The sequence below is a fragment of the Podarcis muralis genome, chromosome Z, assembly GCF_964188315.1.
Source record: "Podarcis muralis chromosome Z, rPodMur119.hap1.1, whole genome shotgun sequence".
NCBI lineage: Eukaryota > Metazoa > Chordata > Lepidosauria > Squamata > Lacertidae > Podarcis > Podarcis muralis.
In genome coordinates this window covers 28,889,000-28,910,762 of record NC_135673.1, presented here as the reverse complement: position 1 = coordinate 28,910,762, position 21,763 = coordinate 28,889,000, and the positions used below count along the sequence as shown (strand labels likewise).

The 21,763-nt window shown below is 42.7% G+C and overlaps 1 protein-coding gene across 1 annotated transcript in view; it reads left to right on the top strand.

The window, feature by feature from the left end:
• The window catches only part of BRWD3 (bromodomain and WD repeat domain containing 3), a 76,506-nt gene that overhangs the window by 29,116 nt on the left and 25,627 nt on the right, over positions 1–21,763 (top strand). Inside the window, exons 16-23 of the mRNA XM_028714801.2 lie at positions 1,544–1,672; positions 3,227–3,452; positions 9,333–9,500; positions 9,623–9,806; positions 11,992–12,085; positions 14,050–14,199; positions 15,337–15,413; positions 21,234–21,411. Coding sequence (XP_028570634.2) covers positions 1,544–1,672; positions 3,227–3,452; positions 9,333–9,500; positions 9,623–9,806; positions 11,992–12,085; positions 14,050–14,199; positions 15,337–15,413; positions 21,234–21,411 — 1,206 coding nt within the window. The remainder of the gene's footprint in view (positions 1–1,543; positions 1,673–3,226; positions 3,453–9,332; positions 9,501–9,622; positions 9,807–11,991; positions 12,086–14,049; positions 14,200–15,336; positions 15,414–21,233; positions 21,412–21,763) is intronic.

The following is a 21,763-nucleotide window of genomic DNA, read 5'->3' as shown; positions in this document are numbered from 1 at the left end:
CTAGGGTCATCTAGTCCAACCCCCTGCAGTACAGAAAACCTTTTGCCTAACATGGGGCTTTAGCTCATGACCTATGATTAAGAGTCACAGATCTGAGAATTACTGTGTGTTTATCTGCGTTGGTGCAGGATCTTTATAAAGCACCTCATACCAAAGCAGAGAGAACCCACCCTTGCTGTCCTTGGTGAAAATACATCTTGCTGAAAATAGAAGTAAAGTTTCTATAAGCTTAATGGTAAAGGTAAAGGACCCCTGACAGTTAAGTCCAGTCGCAAACGACACGGGTTGCGGCTCTCATCTCGCTTTACAGGCCAAGGGAGCCGGCGTTTGTCCACAGACTGTTTTTCCAGGTCATGTGGCCAGCATGACTAAGCCGCTTCTGGTGCAACGGAACACTGAAACCAGAGCAGCTCACGGAAACGCTGTTTACTTTCCCGCCGGTGCGGTACCTATTTGTCTACTTGCACTTTTTGGCGTGCTTTCGAACTGCTAGGTTGGCAGGAGCTGGGACCGAGGAACGGGAGCTCACCCCGTCCCAGGGATTCAAATCGCTGACCTTCTGATCGGCAAGCCCAAGAGGCTGAGTGGTTTAGACCACAGTGCCACCCGCGTCCCTTAAGCTTACAATATAAAAAAACCATGCAGGGTGAGAAGGCGGTGGGGGAGAACTCTGTTGTGATTAACAGGTCTAATTTGTAATCGGAGGGAAATGTTTTGCCAGGTGCTGGCAAAAACCAAGTGCTTTGTGGGAGGGATGTTGTTAAGAGTTCTGGTGGCACACTAAGAGCAAAGGGGTGTTTTTTAACCTAAGCTTAGCCCAGTCCTTCCCTTTCCCTGCCCTTTACTTTCAGATCCTAGTTCTTTTTCTTTCCCGTTGATACAAATTTGCTCCTGATTACATTGACTCCTGTGCTTGCTCACCTGTTCCTTTTAGTCGGTGGACCCTCCCCTCCCCCTCAGTTCTGGTCTGTTTCTTTGAGTTAAGTGGTCTGTTTGTCTCAAGTGATTTTATTCATCCATTGTCAGTCTTACATTCTTCGGGTCCCTTTGTGTGTGCTTTTGCATGTACTTATTGTGTGTCAAGTGATTCTTATTTATTTCCAGCCAAGCCATAGTATGCCTTTAGTTGTTGTCATAGTAATTGCTAGCATTATCTTCATTATTTCTTTTTTACCCTCCCTCAAACTTTGAATGCTATTCTTGTAGGAACTGTTGCAGCTAACCTCTTGAGATTTGGCAAGAGGTGCTCTGCTTACAAATTTCATCAATTTTCTGCCAAAAATTGTGAATGAAATCTGCAGGCAATGTAATTGAATGGAAGATGACAAAGCCCTTTCTTTACTCCAAAGTGAACTTGAACCTGGGCAGAACTGGGCAGTGTCTGGAACGCTTTGAGCTGAGAATGGTTGTTTTTTTGAAGTGCTGAATCAGGGTCAGAACCAAATCTTGTCGGTACACACCCCTAAAAGAAAGGAAAATTCAGCTTATAAATTTGTCCAGAAGAGTTAAGCAGATCCAAATGGGTGTTGTGTGTGTTTTACAGATTGAGGGCCAAGGCCATGGTGCAGTGTTTGACTGTAAATTTTCCCCTGATGGTCAGCACTTTGCCTGTACAGATTCCCATGGGCACCTACTGTTGTTTGGATTCGGATGCAATAATAGTTATGAAAAGGTGAGTTGGTGGACTCTTAATGTCCTTCTGTGTTTAACAGTATTTGACATCATCCAGCCAGAATGAATCACTTTTAAAGTCCTGTGAATTGCAAGGAAAATGTAACAATGTGCTTAAATCTCTCTTAAAGTTAATGGGATGTTAAAAGTGCCTAGCTTTGCAAATGGATTGTGTGTGCTGTTCTTCTGTGGGAGACATTCAGACTGGAACTAATTACTCTAGAGTAACCCTACTCTGTGGGGTTTATTGTATAGCTTCTGGTTTGAGGACTGATTAACTGATAATGTCTGGAGGAACTGAGTCCTTGATTTATAAACTGCTAATAATGGTGTGAAAAGGATACAGATGTTTTTTAAAGGCTAAGAAAATGAGAAGTGTGTGTGCACATGCTCATGCTTTGTCTTAAGCAGCAGCTTCTTTGCACTCACAATAAAGGAATTTCTAAAGAAAAAATATAATTAAAAAACCAGCTAGTGACTCCTAGTATGTTTACAAGCACATTTCAGAGTGTTGGTACTGACCTTTGAAGCCGCAAACGGCTTTGGCCATGTATACCTGAAGGAGCATCTCCACCCCCATCATTCACTGAGGTTCCATCGCCAATGGTCTTCTGGTGGTTCCCTCACAGCGAGAAGTGAAGTACCAGGTAGAGGGCCATCTCAGCAGTGGCACCCACCTTGTGGAACACCCTCCCATTAGATGTCATGGAGATAAAGAACTACACAACGTTTAGAAGACATCTAAAAGCAACCCCTGTATCAGAAAGTTTTTAATGTGTGACATTTTATTATTTTCTTAAATTTTGCTGGAAGTCACCCAGAGTGGCTGAGGAAACCCAGCTAGATGGGTGGGGTATAAATAATAAGATTATTAATAATAATATTACTCAAAATGATTAAGAAAGCAAGTTTTGGCCAAGGAGGTTCCTCCTGGGCAGTGTATTTCACAGGTTAGGGGCACTATTTAAAAAAACTGCTCTGCCCACTAGGAAGTTTAACCTACCCATTTATGGCGGAAATTTTGAGCAGGACTGCCCTAAAAATATTTAAGGATGTGAAAGTGTGTTAGCGAGATGTGCACTCCATAAAGGTTCTGAGTCAAAACCAGAACCTTGAGTTGAATTTGGAAGAAAACTGGAAAATTACACAGTTTGCAGTGAATTGGTTATAAAAATAAGTTTGTTAAACTCCTTCTCCTGAAGTTGACCACTTAGGACCTCATATCTGTGGTTTCTGAAGGATACCACCCTCATGTTTCATTAAAGCTTTTCTTTGTAGTCCTAAGGGTGAGAACTGTGCTTGCTTTTTTTTAAAAAAAAATGAAAACCACACAGAAAAGACACTTAATTCTAAGCTTTTGTGGTGCACAGAAATAGTTCACATGCAGGTTTGCTCCTCTAAAGTAGTCTGAATAGTCCGATGGGACCAAGGTGAGAATTACCATTTGACAGATAATTTCTAGCCAGAAAGACAGTTAACAGAGTATGCGTTGTATGAGAAGAATTAAGAAATGTTTGTGTATTTGTACTGATTTCTAAGTTTGTGTCCGATGTAGATCCCGGACCAGATGTTCTTCCACACAGATTACCGCCCTCTGATCCGTGATGCGAATAACTATGTCCTAGATGAACAAACTCAACAGGCGCCGCATCTCATGCCTCCCCCGTTCTTAGTTGATGTGGATGGAAATCCTCACCCCACAAAATACCAGCGACTGGTGCCAGGGCGGGAAAATTGTAACGATGAGCAACTCATTCCTCAGCTGGGATATGTGGCAAACGGTATACCATATTTAAATCACAGAATCTGAAATGAAGAGGTGTTTCTTGCCTATTATGAAGTTTCTTAGAATGTAGTATGCCTATTAAGAAGTTTCTGTTTTGGGGTATGGCAGTCTTCATCCTGCTGGCCTTCAGATGGTTTGGATTATCAATATATGCTGGCTGGAACAGATGGGAATTGCAACCCAAAACATCTTGATGGCATCAGGTTGGGGTAAGGCTGGGATATGGGTTAACTCAAGAAAGAAGGGTCCCTCTCTGTCTTGAATGGGGGAAAACCATACATTAAAAATAATCTATTAAAATATTAGTAATAACATAGGTCTCCTGATGAGGCAGACCAGCAGTCTTTCCTCTGAATTTAATGTCAAAGTTGTTTTGTTTTTTTGTTTACTCATAAGTAAAGATGCAGTCTTAAACCCACTTATGTACAAGCCAGCCCCTTTAAATTCAGTAAGATTTACTTCCTTGTAGACATGGTTGGGCTTGCCACTGTAAATCTTTCTGAATGCAATTTTGGGCTTACTTTAAGTGAAGACTTTTTGGTGAGTAACACCTTATTTCATCAGATATTATTTAAATAAGTTTTTTTTCTTCTGATTTTATGGTTTACTTTACCAGATTTTGTCTCTAATGCATTCTTTTTGTGACCTTATTGTTCGTCATTTAGAAACCATGTTAAGCAAGAAAAAAATTTGTCAAAATAAAGTTGTAGTTGTAGCTATTTTTTGAAACCTTCCAAACAATACAGATGAGGGGAATGCATTTAGACAAGCTAGCATAAAAGCTCTGTGATGCGATGGAGTTTCTAAATTGGAAAAGTAATTAAGTATTACTCCATGGTTGGGCTGTAATCCTAAGTAAGCAGGTGAACATACAAAAGGCTGGGAGGGGTGGAGTTTTTGGATTTCATGATCTAGCAGCCTCTGCTTGATGAGAGAGAAGATTTGTGAGCCGTCCAATAGAAGAAGGGAATCTATTGCAATCCCTATTTGCCTGTGTTTGAGGGTAATATCAGAAAACGATGTAGAATTATGTGTGTCTCTCAATAAAGAAGTTAGTAAGCATTCCGGGTCTGTATTGAAATGAATTTTTAGCCAGTATTTGAAAGTCATAATTTAGCCCCTGGATTCTAGGAGATGCTGGCCTAACTTTGAACATATAGCCAGAGAGGAGACACATTTTGGAGCCCCTAGAATTTGTCGGAAGAAGAATGCCTCTACACCCTCGACTTGGTTGTTAAAGTCAGTTATCCATAAGGAAATCCCATAAAGGAGTTGCAATACAGTTTTTGCTCTATATGCCTAACCGCTGCAGGCACATTCTGTTTACCATCAAGAAAATAGAATTGTTTAGTTTGTGCTGCAGAGCACAAATGGTCACCCATTTTAGATTGTAAAAGGTGATCCCTAAGTATTTAAAGCTTTTAACTTGTTCGATTTCTTGATTACCAATACACAATTTAGATGGATGCCAACTCTTTGGCAATAATCAATCGATAGGTGATTTCCTTGACAGTAATGAAAGTACGCTTTTAGAACTTTTAGAACTCTGGTGCAGGAGAGGTTAAAAAAAAGAGAGGGAGTAAAGGACCCCTGGATGGTTAAGTCCAGTCAAAGGCATCTGTGGGGTGCGGCGCTCATCTTTATTCAGGCCGAGGGAGCTGGTGTTTGTTCACAGACAGCTTTCCGGGTAATGTGGCCAGCATGACTAAATTGCTTCTGGTGCAACGGAACACCGTGATGGAAACCAGAGCACATGGAAATGCTGTTTACCTTCCTGCCGCAGTGCTACCGATTTATCTACTTACACTGGCATACTTTCAAACTGCTAGGTTGGCAGGAGCTGGGACAAGCAACGGGTGCTCACCCCCCCGTGAGGATTTGAACTGCCGACTTTCTGATCGGCAAGCCCAAGAGGCTCAGTGGTCTAGACCACAGCGCCACCTGCAGGAGAGGAGGACAGTGTCATTGCATATAAATGTACAGTGGTACCTCAGGTTACGAGCTTAATTCGTTCTGGAAAGTCCATTCTTAACCTGAAGCGTTCTTAACCCGAGGCGCACATTCCCTACATAGGCCTCCTGTGGCCCTGGAAGCGGATTGCGTTCGTATCCCGGGGCAAAGTTCGCAACCCGGGACACCTACTTCTGGGTTTGTGGAGTTTGTAACCCGATGTGTTCGTAAGCAGGACTGTTTGTACCACTGTACCACTGTATAGGAACTGCCTTAGATCCCACTGCATAGGAACTGCCTTAGATCCTAACCTAGGAGGGTTGCCATTCACAACGAGTAGATGTTGTTTCATATCATTCAAAAATAGATTAAATAAATGTGGGGCAAGAATACATATAAATTTCCCCTTTCGGATTTCATATACTTATCCGCTAGAAAGGCAAGTGAGAGACTGTGATCAATAGTTGATTTCTATTTTGTAAATCTGATTTACAAATGTTAAGGACCAATAATTCTATTCCTTTTAATCCAAACCAACAGATAGCGCTCTAAATGTTTAGAGTTTACTTATAGTGGACAGGAGACCATTTTACACGGCTGTTCAGGATCACCTTTTTTATAAATTGGGATGATTACAGAAGTTAACCACGATTATGGTATAATTCCATATTCATCTTTAAGAGTTAAAAGGTTAGCAAGTGGTGATGTCCACCAATGTGCATACTTTTTTTCAAAACCTCAGCAGAAATCCCATCAGAGCCAGGGGCCTTACGGGGTTTTAACTCTGCAATAAGTTCCATAATTTTGTCTGAGCTTACTGGGGGCAAGTTTGGCATAGTAAAGAGGACAGGCTCATCAGCATTTGGAAGAAAGGGTGAGATTTTGAGTATTTTAAAATAGTAGGGAGGGAGGGAATGGTAGGTACAGGTTTGGGAGGGAATGGTAGGTACAATTAAAAAATAGTATTCTGGTAGCCACAGGTTATTTGCCAGAAGGTTTTATGATCATTCACTTTTACTGCATTTATTAAGTGTGTCCATTTATTCTGATGGTATATTTTCTTCTTCTTAGCACTAAGTTCATTATATAACTTCCTACGAGTAAAATAGGTTTTTTTGGTTTTATCGTCACCCTTTTTGCAAAGGTCTCTGAACGATATTCTGAGCAATCTTTTCTCTGTATAGCATTCCTGGTCAAACCAAGGGGAGGGATTAGAGAGGGTAACAGATGCAGACTTAGCTATTGTACCACAGTTGTCTATTACTTGGGAGTAAGCTGTTATTACTACCTTAATAGAATGTGAGTTACTAAGGGTTGTTCTCAGTGTAACATTTTGTCTTGAGTCCAGGAATTTGGTCCCTTCGAATTGTGGGGACTATCTAATCCTTTTCAAAATACTATCAGAGGCCTGATCAGAGTTACCAGGCTTCAAGATCTTATTTACTGGGTTGCATGTAGACAGAAGTAAGGGGGCGTGGTCACTTTCCATACGGACTCCAATAGAAATGAAGTTAACACCAGAGTGTAGATTTAGAAAACTGATACAATACAGATACAATCAGAATTATTTGTGATAAATCTGTATTGCATTACCCCATCCATGGTGACCCACAACATCTAACTTTACATCCGTTTACATGCATCTACACTCGGGGGCTAAACGGCGTTCCGTGTGCTGCGCTGGCTCGCCAGATGCAGCTTTGTCACGCTGGCCACGTGACCCAGAAGTGTCTCCGGACAGCGCTGGCTCCTGGCCTCTAGAGTGAGATGGGCGCACAACCCCAGAGTCTGTCAAGACTGGCCCGTACGGGCAGGGGTACCTTTACCTTTACACTCGGGGGCGTCCTCTACTATGAAACTAATGAAGCTTAAGCTTCAGGGCTCCTAGTCTTAGAGGGGCCCTAATACTGACTTTAGCCCATATTGCTTAAAATAGACCCAATTCGAGTCACACAACTCAAATTGATTAATTTTTTGTTATATATATTTCAACAATCCTGAAATTTGAGAGTCAGTAGTTCAGATGTTATAAAGGTGGAGTGTTAAGGTAGCTTGGAAACTAAAAGGCAAAGGAAATTTTTATTCACACCAGTGACTTGTACATGTGAGATAATTCTGTACAGCAATTTAAATCAATATCTCAGATGTAGTAGTTAATTTTTTTTTAATTGATAAGTTGTGGAAAAACCCTATTGAGGAAGTGGTTTGTTGCTGGTTGTGAAGGGCCCCCACAACATTTCAAGCCTCAGGGCCCCAAAAATTTAGCTCCATCCCTGGCTACACTCCTGTTCCTGTGATTCAGATTAGAACAGCCTGTAGGTGCTTCCTTATACAGGGCTCAAGTGAACTCACACGGGACTGCAGTCCAATCCCTCCCCCCAAGAAGTCAAAATAATAATTTCCTCTCCCCACAACTCTTATTGGGTGATCTGATGAAGGTCTTTTCCCCTTTCTCGTTCACCCCTCTCTTGACTGGTCAGAGAATAGCTGTCACTGTCATCATACCTGCCCAGTCAGGCATGGAAGACTGCAAGGCCTAGTGCTCCATGAAAGACTCACCTCTGCTCAAGCTGGTGGGAAGCAGTGAAAAGCAGAAAGAGAGGTGGCAGTGGCGGCAGAATCTGCTGCTTGTTGCAAGAGACCCACACATTCAGTAAGGAGGGCAGGAAACTCATCATGGACTAGCAGCTGATGGCCCATGGACTGGCAGTAGTCCAGGGACTACCACTTTTAGTAGCACTGTCCTAGGACAAGTGTGACAATAATACCTTTAGGAACAAATTCCAGAGTGGGAGCTGTGTTAGTCTGTTTCAGAATAAAATAAAGAAAAATGAAAAACAGTGTCTAGTGGCACCTCAAAGACCTACAGACTTATTGTATCATATTTGTTGGTCAGGTACCATTTCATCAGGTGCATTATGTTTTAACCTTTATAGATAGGTTTAATCACCTGCAAAAATGTTTTAGCAGAGTGAGGCCAGAAAATTACACAATACAAGGGAGACTTGGAAAAATCAACAAATACACAACACAAATGAGATCTGGTCAAAGGTGTAAAAGATTGAATCCATAGGGGTGATCTGCTTCCAGTTGGTGCTGATCCAGGCTGGAGCTGGAGTCATGGTTTCTAACTATGGAATGGAATGGTGGCATACAAATAAGATGATGACAGTGATGATATGTTAACCCAGTACAGGTTCAGAGAAGACTTATAATCACTGTCAGTTGCTCTGCTAGGTCATTGTTTGCAGCAAGATCACCTTCCTCCCCCCAAGTAGTCCCTTCCACGTAGACTTGCAGCAATAGAACTGTCTGTGAGCCAAGTAGGTGCTCCTCTGGCCCCTTGGACTTCCTGTCAGGTCTGTTGCTGCATTTGCTCTTGAGACCTGGGGGTGGGTGGGAATCAGGAACTGAAAGAAGGGTTTGATGGATTATGGGGGGACGAGTGAGTTGTCCCTGAGATGGGGTTCTTCAGGTTGTTTTCAAACTACTGTGAGATTCTTCCAGTCCAGATGGAGTAAGGTTTATCTGCAGGATCACAAGCCTTGACCTCCAAAGAGACCTCCAGGCTCTGCGTTGGATAGGATCCTAAACCTGCAGGCAAGATGAATATTGTGCATACATAAACACCTAGCCAGACGACAGTTCCTTTTTTTTAATGAGCAAGCGGTTCCTACGTTTAATTCTTACTTTAAATGGAGAATGCAGTCTTCTGAGTTGCACGGGGCTCTTCTTTCACCTGTGTGTCAAGGAAAAATAGTTCAGTTCAGTACTAGCATGCGGGCTCACTGGCTAGCACAAGGTTCTTGATGGGCACATGGTAACCTGCTTCGGGGTCTCCCATGGCACACCTTTTGGCATTCACTCTAATAAAGTATTGTTGTACATCTCGGAATGCTCACTTGATGCTCTTTTTCTTGCAAAGGTGATGGTGAAGTTGTGGAGCAGGTGATTGGGCAGCAAACTAATGACCAAGAAGAAAGCATCCTTGATGGAATGATCAGGGAGCTACAACGAGAGCAAGATCAGAGAAGACTTAATGGAAGTGAAGCTACTCCAAATCTTCTGCAAATCAGATTGCAGCATGCTAACAGTAAGAGTCATCTCCTGTTATTCTTCTAGACAAGTGTAGAAGGATTCAGTGTTCATTGGTCTTCTTTTGATACAACAAACACGGTGGGGGAAGTTGATTAGTCTTCTGGTTTGTTTTGGTAGCTTTGAGAAGTCCAAGTTTGGATATAGCTTCCCCCCCAAATGTTGGGCTCAGACGGAGTGGTCAAATTGAAGGTGTTCGGCAGATGCACCACAACGCTCCTAGAAGTCAGATGGCCACGGAGAGGGATCTCATGGCATGGAGTAGGAGAGTGGTGGTGAACGAGCTGCATCCTGGGGTTAGCAGGTAAAAACAATGTTTAGAATTCTTTCAGGTTTTGTCTTTATGCATGTGTGTGCCATGATCTTCCTGGAATCGTTTTAAGGAACTCACCCATGTTACAGATCAGCAGAGTATGTTTGTTTTTTTGTTTGTTTGTTTGCTGTCACACCAACTCCCTTCTTTAGCTTTTCTAAACCTAAGCCAAAGTAGGAGGTTTAACTGACGGACATACCTGTAGGTCATCATCTTGGAAACCCTTAGCCAGTCATGGCAGGGGAGAGAAACAGCCAATCAGGAGTGTATGGGGCTGGTAAAGAAATTTAAAAGTTTACATGGCAGATAGAGCCTGGCTACAAAAGCACACTAGGTGTGCTTAGGGGTCTGTCTGGCAGGATAAGCCTGTTCCTCCTCAGGTGGAGGAAATAGACTGAGAAAGAGGATAGAGATACTTTAGGAAGAGGGAAAGCAAATAGTAATTGTAGGAGGAGATACTTTTAATAGAAACAGTTCTGTTGTAGAGAATTATAAGTGAAGTTTAAACCTAAAACGGCATTTCAGAGAGAAAATAAATACTGTGCCTTTAATAGTGAAACCTTCAAGCGTTATCCTTTTTGAATGTATGTTAATAGAAACAGTTTTTGTCTCCATTGTGCCTCAGCTTTGATTTCTGCCTAGCTTGGGGAATAGGTTTTCACTGCACTCCCCAGCATCAAGAGGCCTTGCTGCAGGTTTATATTATACACTACCACATGCAGAGAATATCTGAATTCTTGGTTGTTTTAGAAAGGGAGTGACCAAGCTTTAATTATTCCATCTTCACTGAGGGAGTATGTCACAACAGCCCAGGTAACAAATGCATAGGTCAAGGCTGGTTCTTCACCAGTTCATACTTGAAATTGACAGACATAGGCAGCAGAGAGATGTGGTTTGGTGGGTTAAGCAACAAGGCCCCAAGTATAGTGTTTACATAGCTGTGTTGCTTTTCTCTAGTGTTCCCTTGCTTTTGCTGGACTTGGAACATGAATACACTAGTTGCAGCACCACAGAAACACAGCACTCTATACACCTTTGTTCCAGTCCTTGTAGAATTGCAAGGGGCATTGTTTGATAAATTACCCCTTCCTAGAGACGCTGCTGTAAGGATCCCTCTAATCTGGAAATGAAGAACCTCTAGCCCACAGGCCTGATTAGACCTAGTACAAGTCCCTGTTTGGCCCACAAAGCCATTTTTCAAGACCACACCCACTTGCCCCACACCTGACATCATTTGTGATGTAGCTGCCAGTGAACAATTTGGAGCCTTAAAGTGCACTCCTGCTTATTCTTTCGCAAGGGAGACTTGCTGTCGCTGCAGATCAGCTGTTTGAGAGTAACAGCAAACTGGTTGGAATCAGCCAAAAGCCAGGCTTGAACAGTGCCTTATCAGCTTATCAGTGGTAACTTTGGATTGGATTTTTCCTTGCAGCACAGCTTGAGCTCAGTTTGTGCTACAGAGGAAAAAATTGACTGCTTGGTGTCATGCTGATGGCAGGTGATTGATAGGTGGGCAGTCCTCCTCACCTGTCAAAGTGGCCTTCCCCGGGTGGGGGAGCTCAGGATCCAGCTCACCAATTGGGAAAGGTTTCCCACAACTGCTCTAATCAAAGACCATTTGATTTGCTCAAAAAGTCCTAAAAGCATAATATTTTTCTCTTATCCCATTAAATTTGCAGTTTTGAGAAATGGTAGCTTTGCGCATGAAATCTTATACATGTGAACTCAGGAATAAACTCTGCTGTGCTCACTGTGGCCTGCCACAGGATATTGCACAGGATTACATTTTTAGCCACCCTGCACTGACGTCTGTTCTTTAAGTGCAAAATAAAGACCACACTTATCCACCAACTATCCTGGCCGAGCAAGCTCCAGTTTGCGCATCAAATTTTCTCATCCAGAACAGTTTCCCCGTTCAATTAAGTGGTGGCTGTTGCGTCTTTCTTTTGTGCATGCAGATCTAATCTCTCTGTTGAAATGAACACATAGCAGGAGTGCATATAGAATTCTAGATTGAAGTACACTAGCTTCAATAGATGGGGAAAATTCTGAATCCCCCCCCCCCCCCGCAAAAAAAAAAAGAAGAAAGAAAAAAAAGCTTGGAAGCCAGGGTGATGAAAATCTAAGAACATGTTTAAAGGTTCAAAGATTAACCCAAACTTACCATCTTCTTAAGAGTTCAAGAGGAATGCCGAGCTGCAAAAGGCGAATTAGAAATTCATCTGTATACTCTTGAAAAGAAGAGAAAGCCTTCCCATACTTTACAAAGGGTGAGAAATTTTGCTTGTTTTCAGAAATCCTGTGTATTCCATGCTAAGAGCTAGCTAGCCAAGCACAGATATAGGATCTTAATGCTTTGGTGGGCAGTGCTATTGGGAGGAAGGGCTGAAATACCACAGGCATCCAGGATATTTTAGGGAGTATCCAAGCTTGTGCAAAAGAGCAAAGTTCCACATAAATTGCAGGGGAATGAGGCTGGTGGTGCATAATATGATGAATAAGCTTAGCGTAGCTTTAAACTTGACTTCTGAGTAGAGAGCCAGGGAACTGCAGGGTACCTCATTTGGGCCTCCTCATCTTAGGAAGAATGATGCAAGTGGGTTCATGTCCTCAGACTACACAGATAAATGGATAAACTCCATGTATAATCATATACATTAATAAATTGGGAGTAAGAGTAAGGGATTGGGGACGTGGGTGGTGCTGTGGTCTAAACAACTGAGCCTAGGGCTTCCTGATCAGGAGGTTGGCAGTTTGAATCCCTGCGACGGGGTGAGGTCCTGTTGCTCGGTCCCTGCTCCTGCCAACCTAGCAGTTCGAAAACACATCAAAGTGCAAGTGGATAAATAGGTACCGCTCCGGCGGGAAGGTAAATGGCGTTTCCGTGTGCTGCTCTGGTTTTGCCAGAAGTGGCTTAGTCATGCTGGCCACATGATCTGCAGACAAATGTCGGCTCCCTTGGCCAGAAAAGCGAGATGAGCACTGCAACCCCAGAGTCGTTCACGACTGGACTTAACTGTCAGGGGTCCTTTACCTTTTTAAGAGTAAGGGATTAGGTAGGGAGAGCAAGGAGGCTCCAATTATAGTGGTTGCAGGTAATGGGAGGTATGGTGTAAGGCATGAGACAGGGCAGATACAGAGGGTGTTGAATGCTTAATTGTTGATTGCTGCATGCTGGCTCTTCCTCCTCCAACTGGGGAACCAGTGTCCTGTCAGCCAGCCCTCAAGCCTGAAGATACTGCTGTTAAACATCAGACCAGTTTTAAATATAATCTCATTCACCCACAGTTTGGGCCAGCAGGGGCAGAGTTGTGTCCCCCCCCCCCCAATCTTTGCCTGTCTAAGTGTTCAGGGCAACATCAGACCAGATTCCCCCCCCCCCATGTACAGTGGTATCTTGGTTCTCGAATTTAATCTGTTCCAGGAGTCCATTTGACTCCCGAAACGGTTCGAAAACCAAGGCTCAGCTTGGTTCAAAAACTAAGGCGAGTTTCCTGCACTCAATCAGAAGCTGCTTCGGATGTTCATTTTCCGAAAAATGTTCGCAAACCAGAACACTCGCTTCCGGGTTTGCGGCGTTCAGGAGCCGATTTGTTCGGGACCCAAGCTGTTCGACTACCAAGGTGCCACTGTATAGTTTATAAGAATCCAGTCTCTCTCCCCCGAGTTTCTTGTTCCCCACCCCACCCCCGCCTAAGTACAGATCTAAAGTGTTTGTAACTTGTGTTGAACACATGAGGCAGGTTAAGGATTCTGATGGTGTCCTGTTCACTGTGCTACTCACGGCCTCCCTGCCAATAAATATCCCATCACCTCTGGCCTCTGATGGGAGTTGGAGTCTGACATTTGGAGGGCCACAGGTTCCCTACTTCTGATTTTAGCTCAGTTGTTTAATTTGCATTGGTTGTGGGTTTATTATAGCTTATACTGCAGTATGCTCCTGAAACACTTGGGGGTTTGGGTACAGTGAGGAAAAGAACTTTATCTACACAATGAATATTTAAGGCTGGAATAATGAAACAGACCCTTTTACTGGCTAAAATGGATGTTTCAAATACTTCAACCAAGGTTTTGAATAAAAATGCTCACCTGTTAGAGAGCCATAGTTCAGCATTGCAGGCATGAGCCAGCCCTACATTATTGCATAGATTTGGTCGATCTTGATGTTCGATGCTGCAAACTTTCCTCTGTAATCTCAAATTCTGTGTTCTGTTCTTCCCTGGTACTGTGAAAGTGTGATTATCAACCCGGCAGTGGGCGATCTTTGCGAAGAAACCAACGCAAGCGTCAGCATGCTTACCAAACACGCTCCACCTTTGATCATCATTCACAAGGTGTACGAAGAAGCTCACATACTCAGGAAGACTCTGAAAGCTCTTCTGAGGTCAGGTGTCTGGTTATTATATTAAATCGTGTTAGTGGGGGAAAGCATTAAAATAAAAAGTGGACTTTAAACCATTACCAAATATGATCAAAATGTTGGAGTTAGAGTTTTGTCACAATTAGCAGAAGTAAGACTGGAAATGAGTTCAAGACAAATTCAGTTGGACAATTAGGAGCTGGCAGTGATCTGTGAACAGGTTGGTTTTGCCAGTACGAAAACCCCTACCATCTATTTAGATCACCCTCAAATTGTTATGGTTGGGAGTTTGTGTAGCATAGTGGCTAAGATGCTATGAAACAGGAACCCCCAATTCAAATCTTGCCTTTATCATGAACTTACTGGGTGGCTTTATGCAAAGCATGCTTCTCTGAAAATATGGGTGATAGTATGACCTCATAGGGTTGCTGTAAGAATTACAGCTCTTCTCTTGCATTATCTAATTGTAATCCTTATAACACATCTATAAGATGCTTACAGATGCTAAGTATAATTATTAATTCAGCTATCTCCCCTTATTGCTATTTGAGTCCAATCTGCAGGTCTGCAAACATTCTGGAGGGAGAAATGCTGGCTGTTTGCCCTTAACAGGACTGCTGTTATGAGTCTGGCACTCTGCTAGTTCTGCAATGCTGTAATGGCAGCTTTGATGTTCATGGAAGATGTTTTCCCTTGCAGTTTTCTGTTCGCCGGCTGTATCTAATGTCAAGAGCAGTTACTAAAGCTTTGCTTAATGCTCAGCTTTGGATTTTACAGTTTGTGACAAAAGACGGACACAGGTGCTTTCTTTGCACTCCTTTGAGTCAGTTTGAGAAGATAAGAAGCTGCTGTATACTAAGTGAGACCATCTGTCCATCTAGCTCAGTGTTGCCTACACTGGCAACAGCAGCTCTCCAGGATTTCAGGCAGGAGTCTCTCTCAGCCCTACCTGAAGATGTTGGGACTTTCTGAATTCAAAACAGATGCTTTACCACTGAGCTGCAGCCCTTCCCCGTTTAGTTATTGACAGTGTCTTTTAGACCTACACGTAACAGGAGGTGTGCAATATGAGAGGGAACTCATCTTTCTGCTAGCAAATTTGTGACTGTAGCAAAGTGATAGAGCAAATGGACAAAGCTTTCTCTTTTCTTCCCCTCTCAGGAAGATGACACAGGTGGCACAAGTGAGGCATCTGTGGACGACAATGTCACTGCATGGCAAAGTGAAAGCAGCTCTAGGTAATTTCTCTTACTCTGTTTTAAAGGGGAATATTTCACAATGAATGTGCTGCTTGATACAAGGCCACCTAATGTGGGGTGGGCACGATGTGCACAGCTCTACATAGGAACATTTTTCTGCTCAACAACAAGAATTTTGTACAAGTAACAGAAATTAGTGCAGATTTTTATCTGCTAAACTGATAGCAAATAAACTTGTGAGTGCTAACTTCTTCCTTTCAGTTTACCTGCTTCCCCTTGTTGTTAGTCTCATCCTCTGCAGAGTCTGAACAAGATAATCACAGCAGATCAACAGCCAAGCTGTAAAAAATGTAAAGGAAAAAAGTAAATAACTTATAAATTCATATAACATATTTGATGGCCCCCAGAATTAAACACACGTGTGTCTAGAGTGACACGTCTCTATAGTAAAGCTTCAATTGCACATTTTAAACCATGTTTTTAATTACAATAGTTTCTCCCACCCCCCACCTTGGCTCAAATGAGTCAAGTATGCTTTGTCATATTGTATGAATGTAAAGTGTGGTTTATGTGTTTCATGCAAACTAAGCAGTAAGCCAGAAATAAACCAGTAATAAACCTTGGCTTATTTCTGGCTTACAACTTGTAAAGCATAGCCCAGGTTCAAATAGGACAAGACACAGTATGCTTGCTTTAACCAAGGGGGAGAAGTTACTCAGGTACTTATGTAGGGCCAGGTGATATCTGGTTTTCAACATCATGATACATCACTAGCTAAACATTGTGATTTAGTGATATATCACAGTGTCTGAAACATGGAACTATGCAGGGTGGGTGAAGGCTCAGTCTTTGGAGATAGCTGCTGGTGGGGGGAGTGAAGATTGGGGATGCGGCTGGGCAAAAGAGCATGGAAATTGGGTGGGTGGGGAGTGTAAAGATTGGATGTGTGGTAAGTCAGACACACACACACACGGGAGCAAGGGAGGAAAGAGGTGTGACCGACATAGGGCAATATGTTTGGTTTTTTTCTTTTGCGACATCTGGGAGGGAAGTCAGCGATTCAGCATTGGCAGTGGCTTCATGAAACTGAGCTTTCTGCCAACTGCTACCAGACAAACACATTTTATGTCTGTGCATGCGCTTGTGTGTGTGCGTGCGCGGACACACACACACACACACACACACACACACACACACACAGTGATTTGCCATGTATTGTCAATTATTTTTAAATGGTCATTGCATTGTGGTCTGGAAACTGGTATTGGATAATATTATCAATATATCTCTTAGCCCTATGCAAAGCAGAGACAAAGGCACAGAGCAGACTCACATAAACAAATCCCAAAATCCCTTGCAGAATCCCAAAATTTTACACTCCCCCCCTCCCACAGGGTAGGTGGGCTTACCTGGCTAGATGCCACCCATCTTGCTACAGCTGGCGGTGGGGCAAGGGTTGGTAAAGGGCTTTTTGGTCCAGGCTCATATTTGTTTTCTTAACAGCTTCACTGCTCTTGGTCTTTGTTAGGTAAGTGTTCCTTACCTAACTTTGGGGCTGGGACGCGATCTGCTGGGCATCCTGCGGATGTCGGGGCCTGGCTCTGGCCATTTGTGGAGTAATCAGAGAGTTCCTGTGGCTGGAGGCTGATTGCGGAGCCTCCGTAGGTCCCTCAGATGTTGGGGCCTGGCTCGTGGAGCCCCCGTAGGCCCTGCGGATGTCCGGGCTTGGCTCCAGGCAGCAGCGAGGCTTCAGAGAGCTCAGAACACTCACTTCTGGGTTAAAAACGTTCGTAACCCAAAAAAACATAACTCAAACCACTGAGCCTCTTGGGCTTGCTGATCAGAAGGTCGGCAGTTTGAATCCCCACGATGGGGTGAGCTCCTGTTGTTCGGTCCCAGCTCCTGCCAACCTAGCAGTTCGAAAGTACGCCTAAAAGTGCAAGTAGATAAATAGGTACTGCTCCAGCGGGAAGGTAAACAGTGTTTCTGTGCACTGCTCTGGTTTCGGTGTTCTGTTGCACCAGAAGTAGCTTAGTCATGCTGACCACATGACCCGGAAAAACACTGCGGGGCGGACAAATGCCAGCTCCCTTGGCTTGTAAAGCAAGATGAGCACCACAACCCCAGAGTCGTTTGCGACTGTAGTTTACTGTCAGGGGTCCTTTACCTTTACCTTATTAGACAAGCTGGTTTGCTGTAACATGCCTAAACAACCATAGCATAAATGACAGCAGAGCAGTGCCCTCACTGTCAAGCACATAGATCGCCTCAGTATTCCAGTGATTTGTGTGGGGTGAAATAGGAGGGGTAGAGACTACAGTACAGTTGATGTATGATTTGGTGCAAACTTGACTAAACATGCGTGAGGAAGCACCATCATGCCTACCACGTAGCAGTGGTGGGAGCAAACAAAGCCTACTTCTTTGCCACCATTGCACCCTCAATTAGCTGTCTGGCAGAACTTTTCAGAATAGTGAATGGGATTTTATGATCTGGCCAATAACGGATGCTCTGACGCCTTCAGAGGTGTGCTATAACAACTTTGCAAAGATACTTCAGAGACAAAATTGTTCAGGTTCAGACAAGTCCAATGGAAGTTTATAGAGCAACATCTGTTCCATCTATACTGGATTGGTTTAGATTATTGCATCCTGGGGATATGGACAAGCTGCTTAAAGAACTGCCACCAACCACTTGCCTCCTTGACACTTTACCATATTGGCTTCTTAAAACTAGCTCTAGGAGATTGGATGGATCCCTGTAGTGATTAATGCTTCATTGGAGAGTAGGGAGGTGCCATCTGCCTTGAAGGAGGCAGTGGTGCACCCCTTCCTTAGGAAAACCTCCCTGCTGCTATCCTACGCAATCTCCTACTTGGATAGGATGGCAGCAGAGATAGCTAGATAAATGTAGTCTTGGAAACATCTACCAGGTCAGAGATTGGTTTATTCCATGGGTTGATGCAGAACTTTGCATAGACCCTTCTGGATTAAGAGTACTACCTTTTCAAAACCTTAATAAGATGACGATTACAGGTCTAAATAATGCCTTTCTTAAAGCAACCATGCAGGTCCAGGGGAAGCTGGGCAAAATCATTGGCATTTTACAATTTTCCTTTAACACCTACCTATATTGGAGCATGAAAACTTTAAAAGATATAGAAATATACTATCAATTTGCCAGTAGGGGGAGCAAGAGTATAGAATATGCAATACCTATAAAAATAATAAACTACTGTACTAAGAAAAGAGGAGCTGTATCAACTTTTGGATGATATCTGTCCTAGTAGGTTTCAAATATTTTATTCTGTAAATGGCTTTGGTGTCTTATGATGAAGAGCCATATCTTTTGCTTTTGCTCAGCAGCAGTTTAGGTCTGAATTAGGGACTCACTCACATGGCCTGAAAATAACAGGGTTTACAGGGGGTCACTAATTCAGAAGTGGTGACATCTTGTATTTATAAGGCACTTCTTTTGGAATGGACTGGTAACATGTTATGTTTGAAAGGAGTGTCTGGGACTGACATGGGACTGGAGTTACAGGATGAAGTATAGAATGCTAAATGGGTTAGATTACCTTTTAAAACCATGTCTGCAGAATTCAAGAACCCACCTTCAAAACAATACATAGATGGCATTGGACCCCAGTTAAATTGAATATAATCAATCTCCAGAATGTTGGATGGGTTGTGGTGAGAGTGTTGTTTTGTGCAAGATTTTTGGATCACTATTCGATAAAATATCTATTATGAATATTATGAAACAGAAAACGCCTGACCCTTCTTTGGCCCTTTTTAATGATTCCACTTTCTAAAGGTCCTCATATATTACATCCAAAATTAATAGCTCTATTACTAGCAGTGGCCAACTTAGAAATAGAGAGGTACTGGAAATCAAGAGGATTCACCATGAAGGGTTGGCTTGATAGAATATGGGATGTAGCACTTTCAGAACATCTAGCATACCACAGCTGGGTGATTAAGGTCCTTTCAAAGGGGGGGGGGGATTTGAAATAGTTTGGTGGCCATTTATAGCATATATTCACACCAATGAACACTTGTTATAACCCCCATCGGGTCAGGTAACATGGAATACTTACATTTAATAAATTTAAGAAATAAATAACACTCTATACTATAAATAACTATTGAAAACTATACTATAAATAAGTATAGTTCTATACTATAAATAACATAATTTAACAAATAAATAAAACAACTAAATAACATTCACCACACTGTCTCAGAATAAATGTACTTACTATTAATCAACGGCAAACTGACAACTTCTCCATCATATACTCAACATAGCTGTAAACATTATCTATATTGTGCCTTGTCAATATTGTTGTTGTTTTGGTTGTAGTATGAAAATACAGTAAAAAGTAAATGGGGGGGGGGTAGACCTCACAGGACCTAGAAGTGTTAAACAGTTATCACCCAGTGACAAATATCCCCTTACTTGGCAAGGTGCTTCAGAAGGTGGTTGCAGTCCAGCTTTAGGCATGCTTGAAGGAAGCTAATTACTTGGATGCATTCAGACATGGTCATCGTATGGACTCGGTCATCCTTCTTGATAACATTTATCGGAGATGTGGGGAGTGCAATCCTGCTCGTTTTCTTTGCACTCTCAGCAGCATTTGATACTGTTGTTTTCCAGAGTGGACTGGAGCACATTCAGTTAATAAGATGGTTCCTCCCACTCACCTGGATAGGCAGGGGCCTTCAAGTCTTCTGCCTCCTCTTCCTGGAGGGAGGAGCCATCCTGCTCCCCAGATCTTCCCAGTTTGGGTCGGCTGAGTCCTCTGTTCTAAACAGAACTATATTACCTTTTGTTCACTCCACAAAGTGGTTTCCCTAATTTCTCTCTGCTCTGGTTTGTCTACCTTGTTGATCTGAACAACAACAGCAACTTTTAAAATACCTTAAAGGAGGGGAATCTATTTAACTTTGTCTTTAAATCTACAGTTTTCATTTATGGCAGCCCATTCACTTCATCTCTGCCTGTAACACAAAGAGGACCAACTGACACTCACTCTGTGGCTTTTGAATAGCTTAACATTTTTGACCCCCACTCTCCATACCATGCAGGCTCTTGCCTTGACTGATATAAATTGTTGCCCACAAGCACCGACGGCAAAAAACCTGTGTCCTTGGCCACCATAGCAAGAGAGCAAAAAACAAAAAGGAGGTGGCAATAACCAACAGGTGGTGTTTATCTCCTCTTTCTATCTTGATGAAGCTCAAAGGCCTCATGGGCAGTAGCGCTGCTAGGTAGAGGTGGATTTGCTGTCCTCCCCATTTCTCTTCTCAGTGCTACATGGCACAGACAGAGTTGAGGGTCTTCCATGGTTTGGGAGAAGGAAGAGTGGCAGCACTCATTAAATGCTACTTTTTCTCTTATTGAGAAATTGAATAGGCTTCAATATCAGTAGATCTGCCAGGTAGAGATGTGTAAATGTATTAATGATACCGAGTTCCTGATAAAACCACTTTTGATATTAGTCATGAATGAAGGATTTTATTTTTTGCTTTCGTACGGAGCTCATCATTTACAAATGATTTCATATACCCTAGAGCCACATCAATTTCTTCCTTTTATATTTTGGTGGTTATAAAAATAGGTATATATTAATTTGAAAGGTATTTGTTAAATATAGTATTAGTTTATATATATTCTAAACCCTAACTTGGCTGTTGTTGGGTTTTTATTTCCTTTTGCTTTTCATCCAGTATAATCAGTAATTCCCCCTCCCCACCCCCAACCAGCAAGCTCTGGTCTTCCCTTTGTGGCCCTGAAAATATGTCCCACTGGGAACAAAATGGGTTTTCTAAGAATTTTGTTATGTGAATCTTTCAGCGATTCATCCAGTGAATATTCTGACTGGACTGCAGATGCCGGAATAAACCTTCAACCTCCGAAAAGACAAACAAGACAGGCAACTCGCAAAATGTGTAGCAGTTCTGAAGATGAACATATGAAAGATATGAAGGGACGGGAAGAAAAACGCAAAAAACCCAAACAGACAAGGAAAAAGGTCTTTAGGCTTTTCTGAGTAAAACTTTACCCCCCCCCCTTTTTTTGGGAAAGATAAACCAGTTACCGTATTTTTCGCTCCATAAGACACACCTAGATTTAAGAGGAGGAAAGGGGGAAAGCCCCTTTTTTGGGGGGATCAGCTCAAAGTTGTGCAGCTTCTTTTGCAAAGGGGAAAAGCCCCTTTTTTTGAAGATCAGCTCAAAGTTACTGAGCTTACGTTGCAAAGGGGGGAAATCCTGTTTTTATGGGGTTCAACTCACAGTTCAGCTTCTTTAGGAAAGGAAAGGGAGCCCTTTCTAGAGTTTCCAGACAGATAATCCAATCAGCCAGTCACATGTCACTGGGGAAAG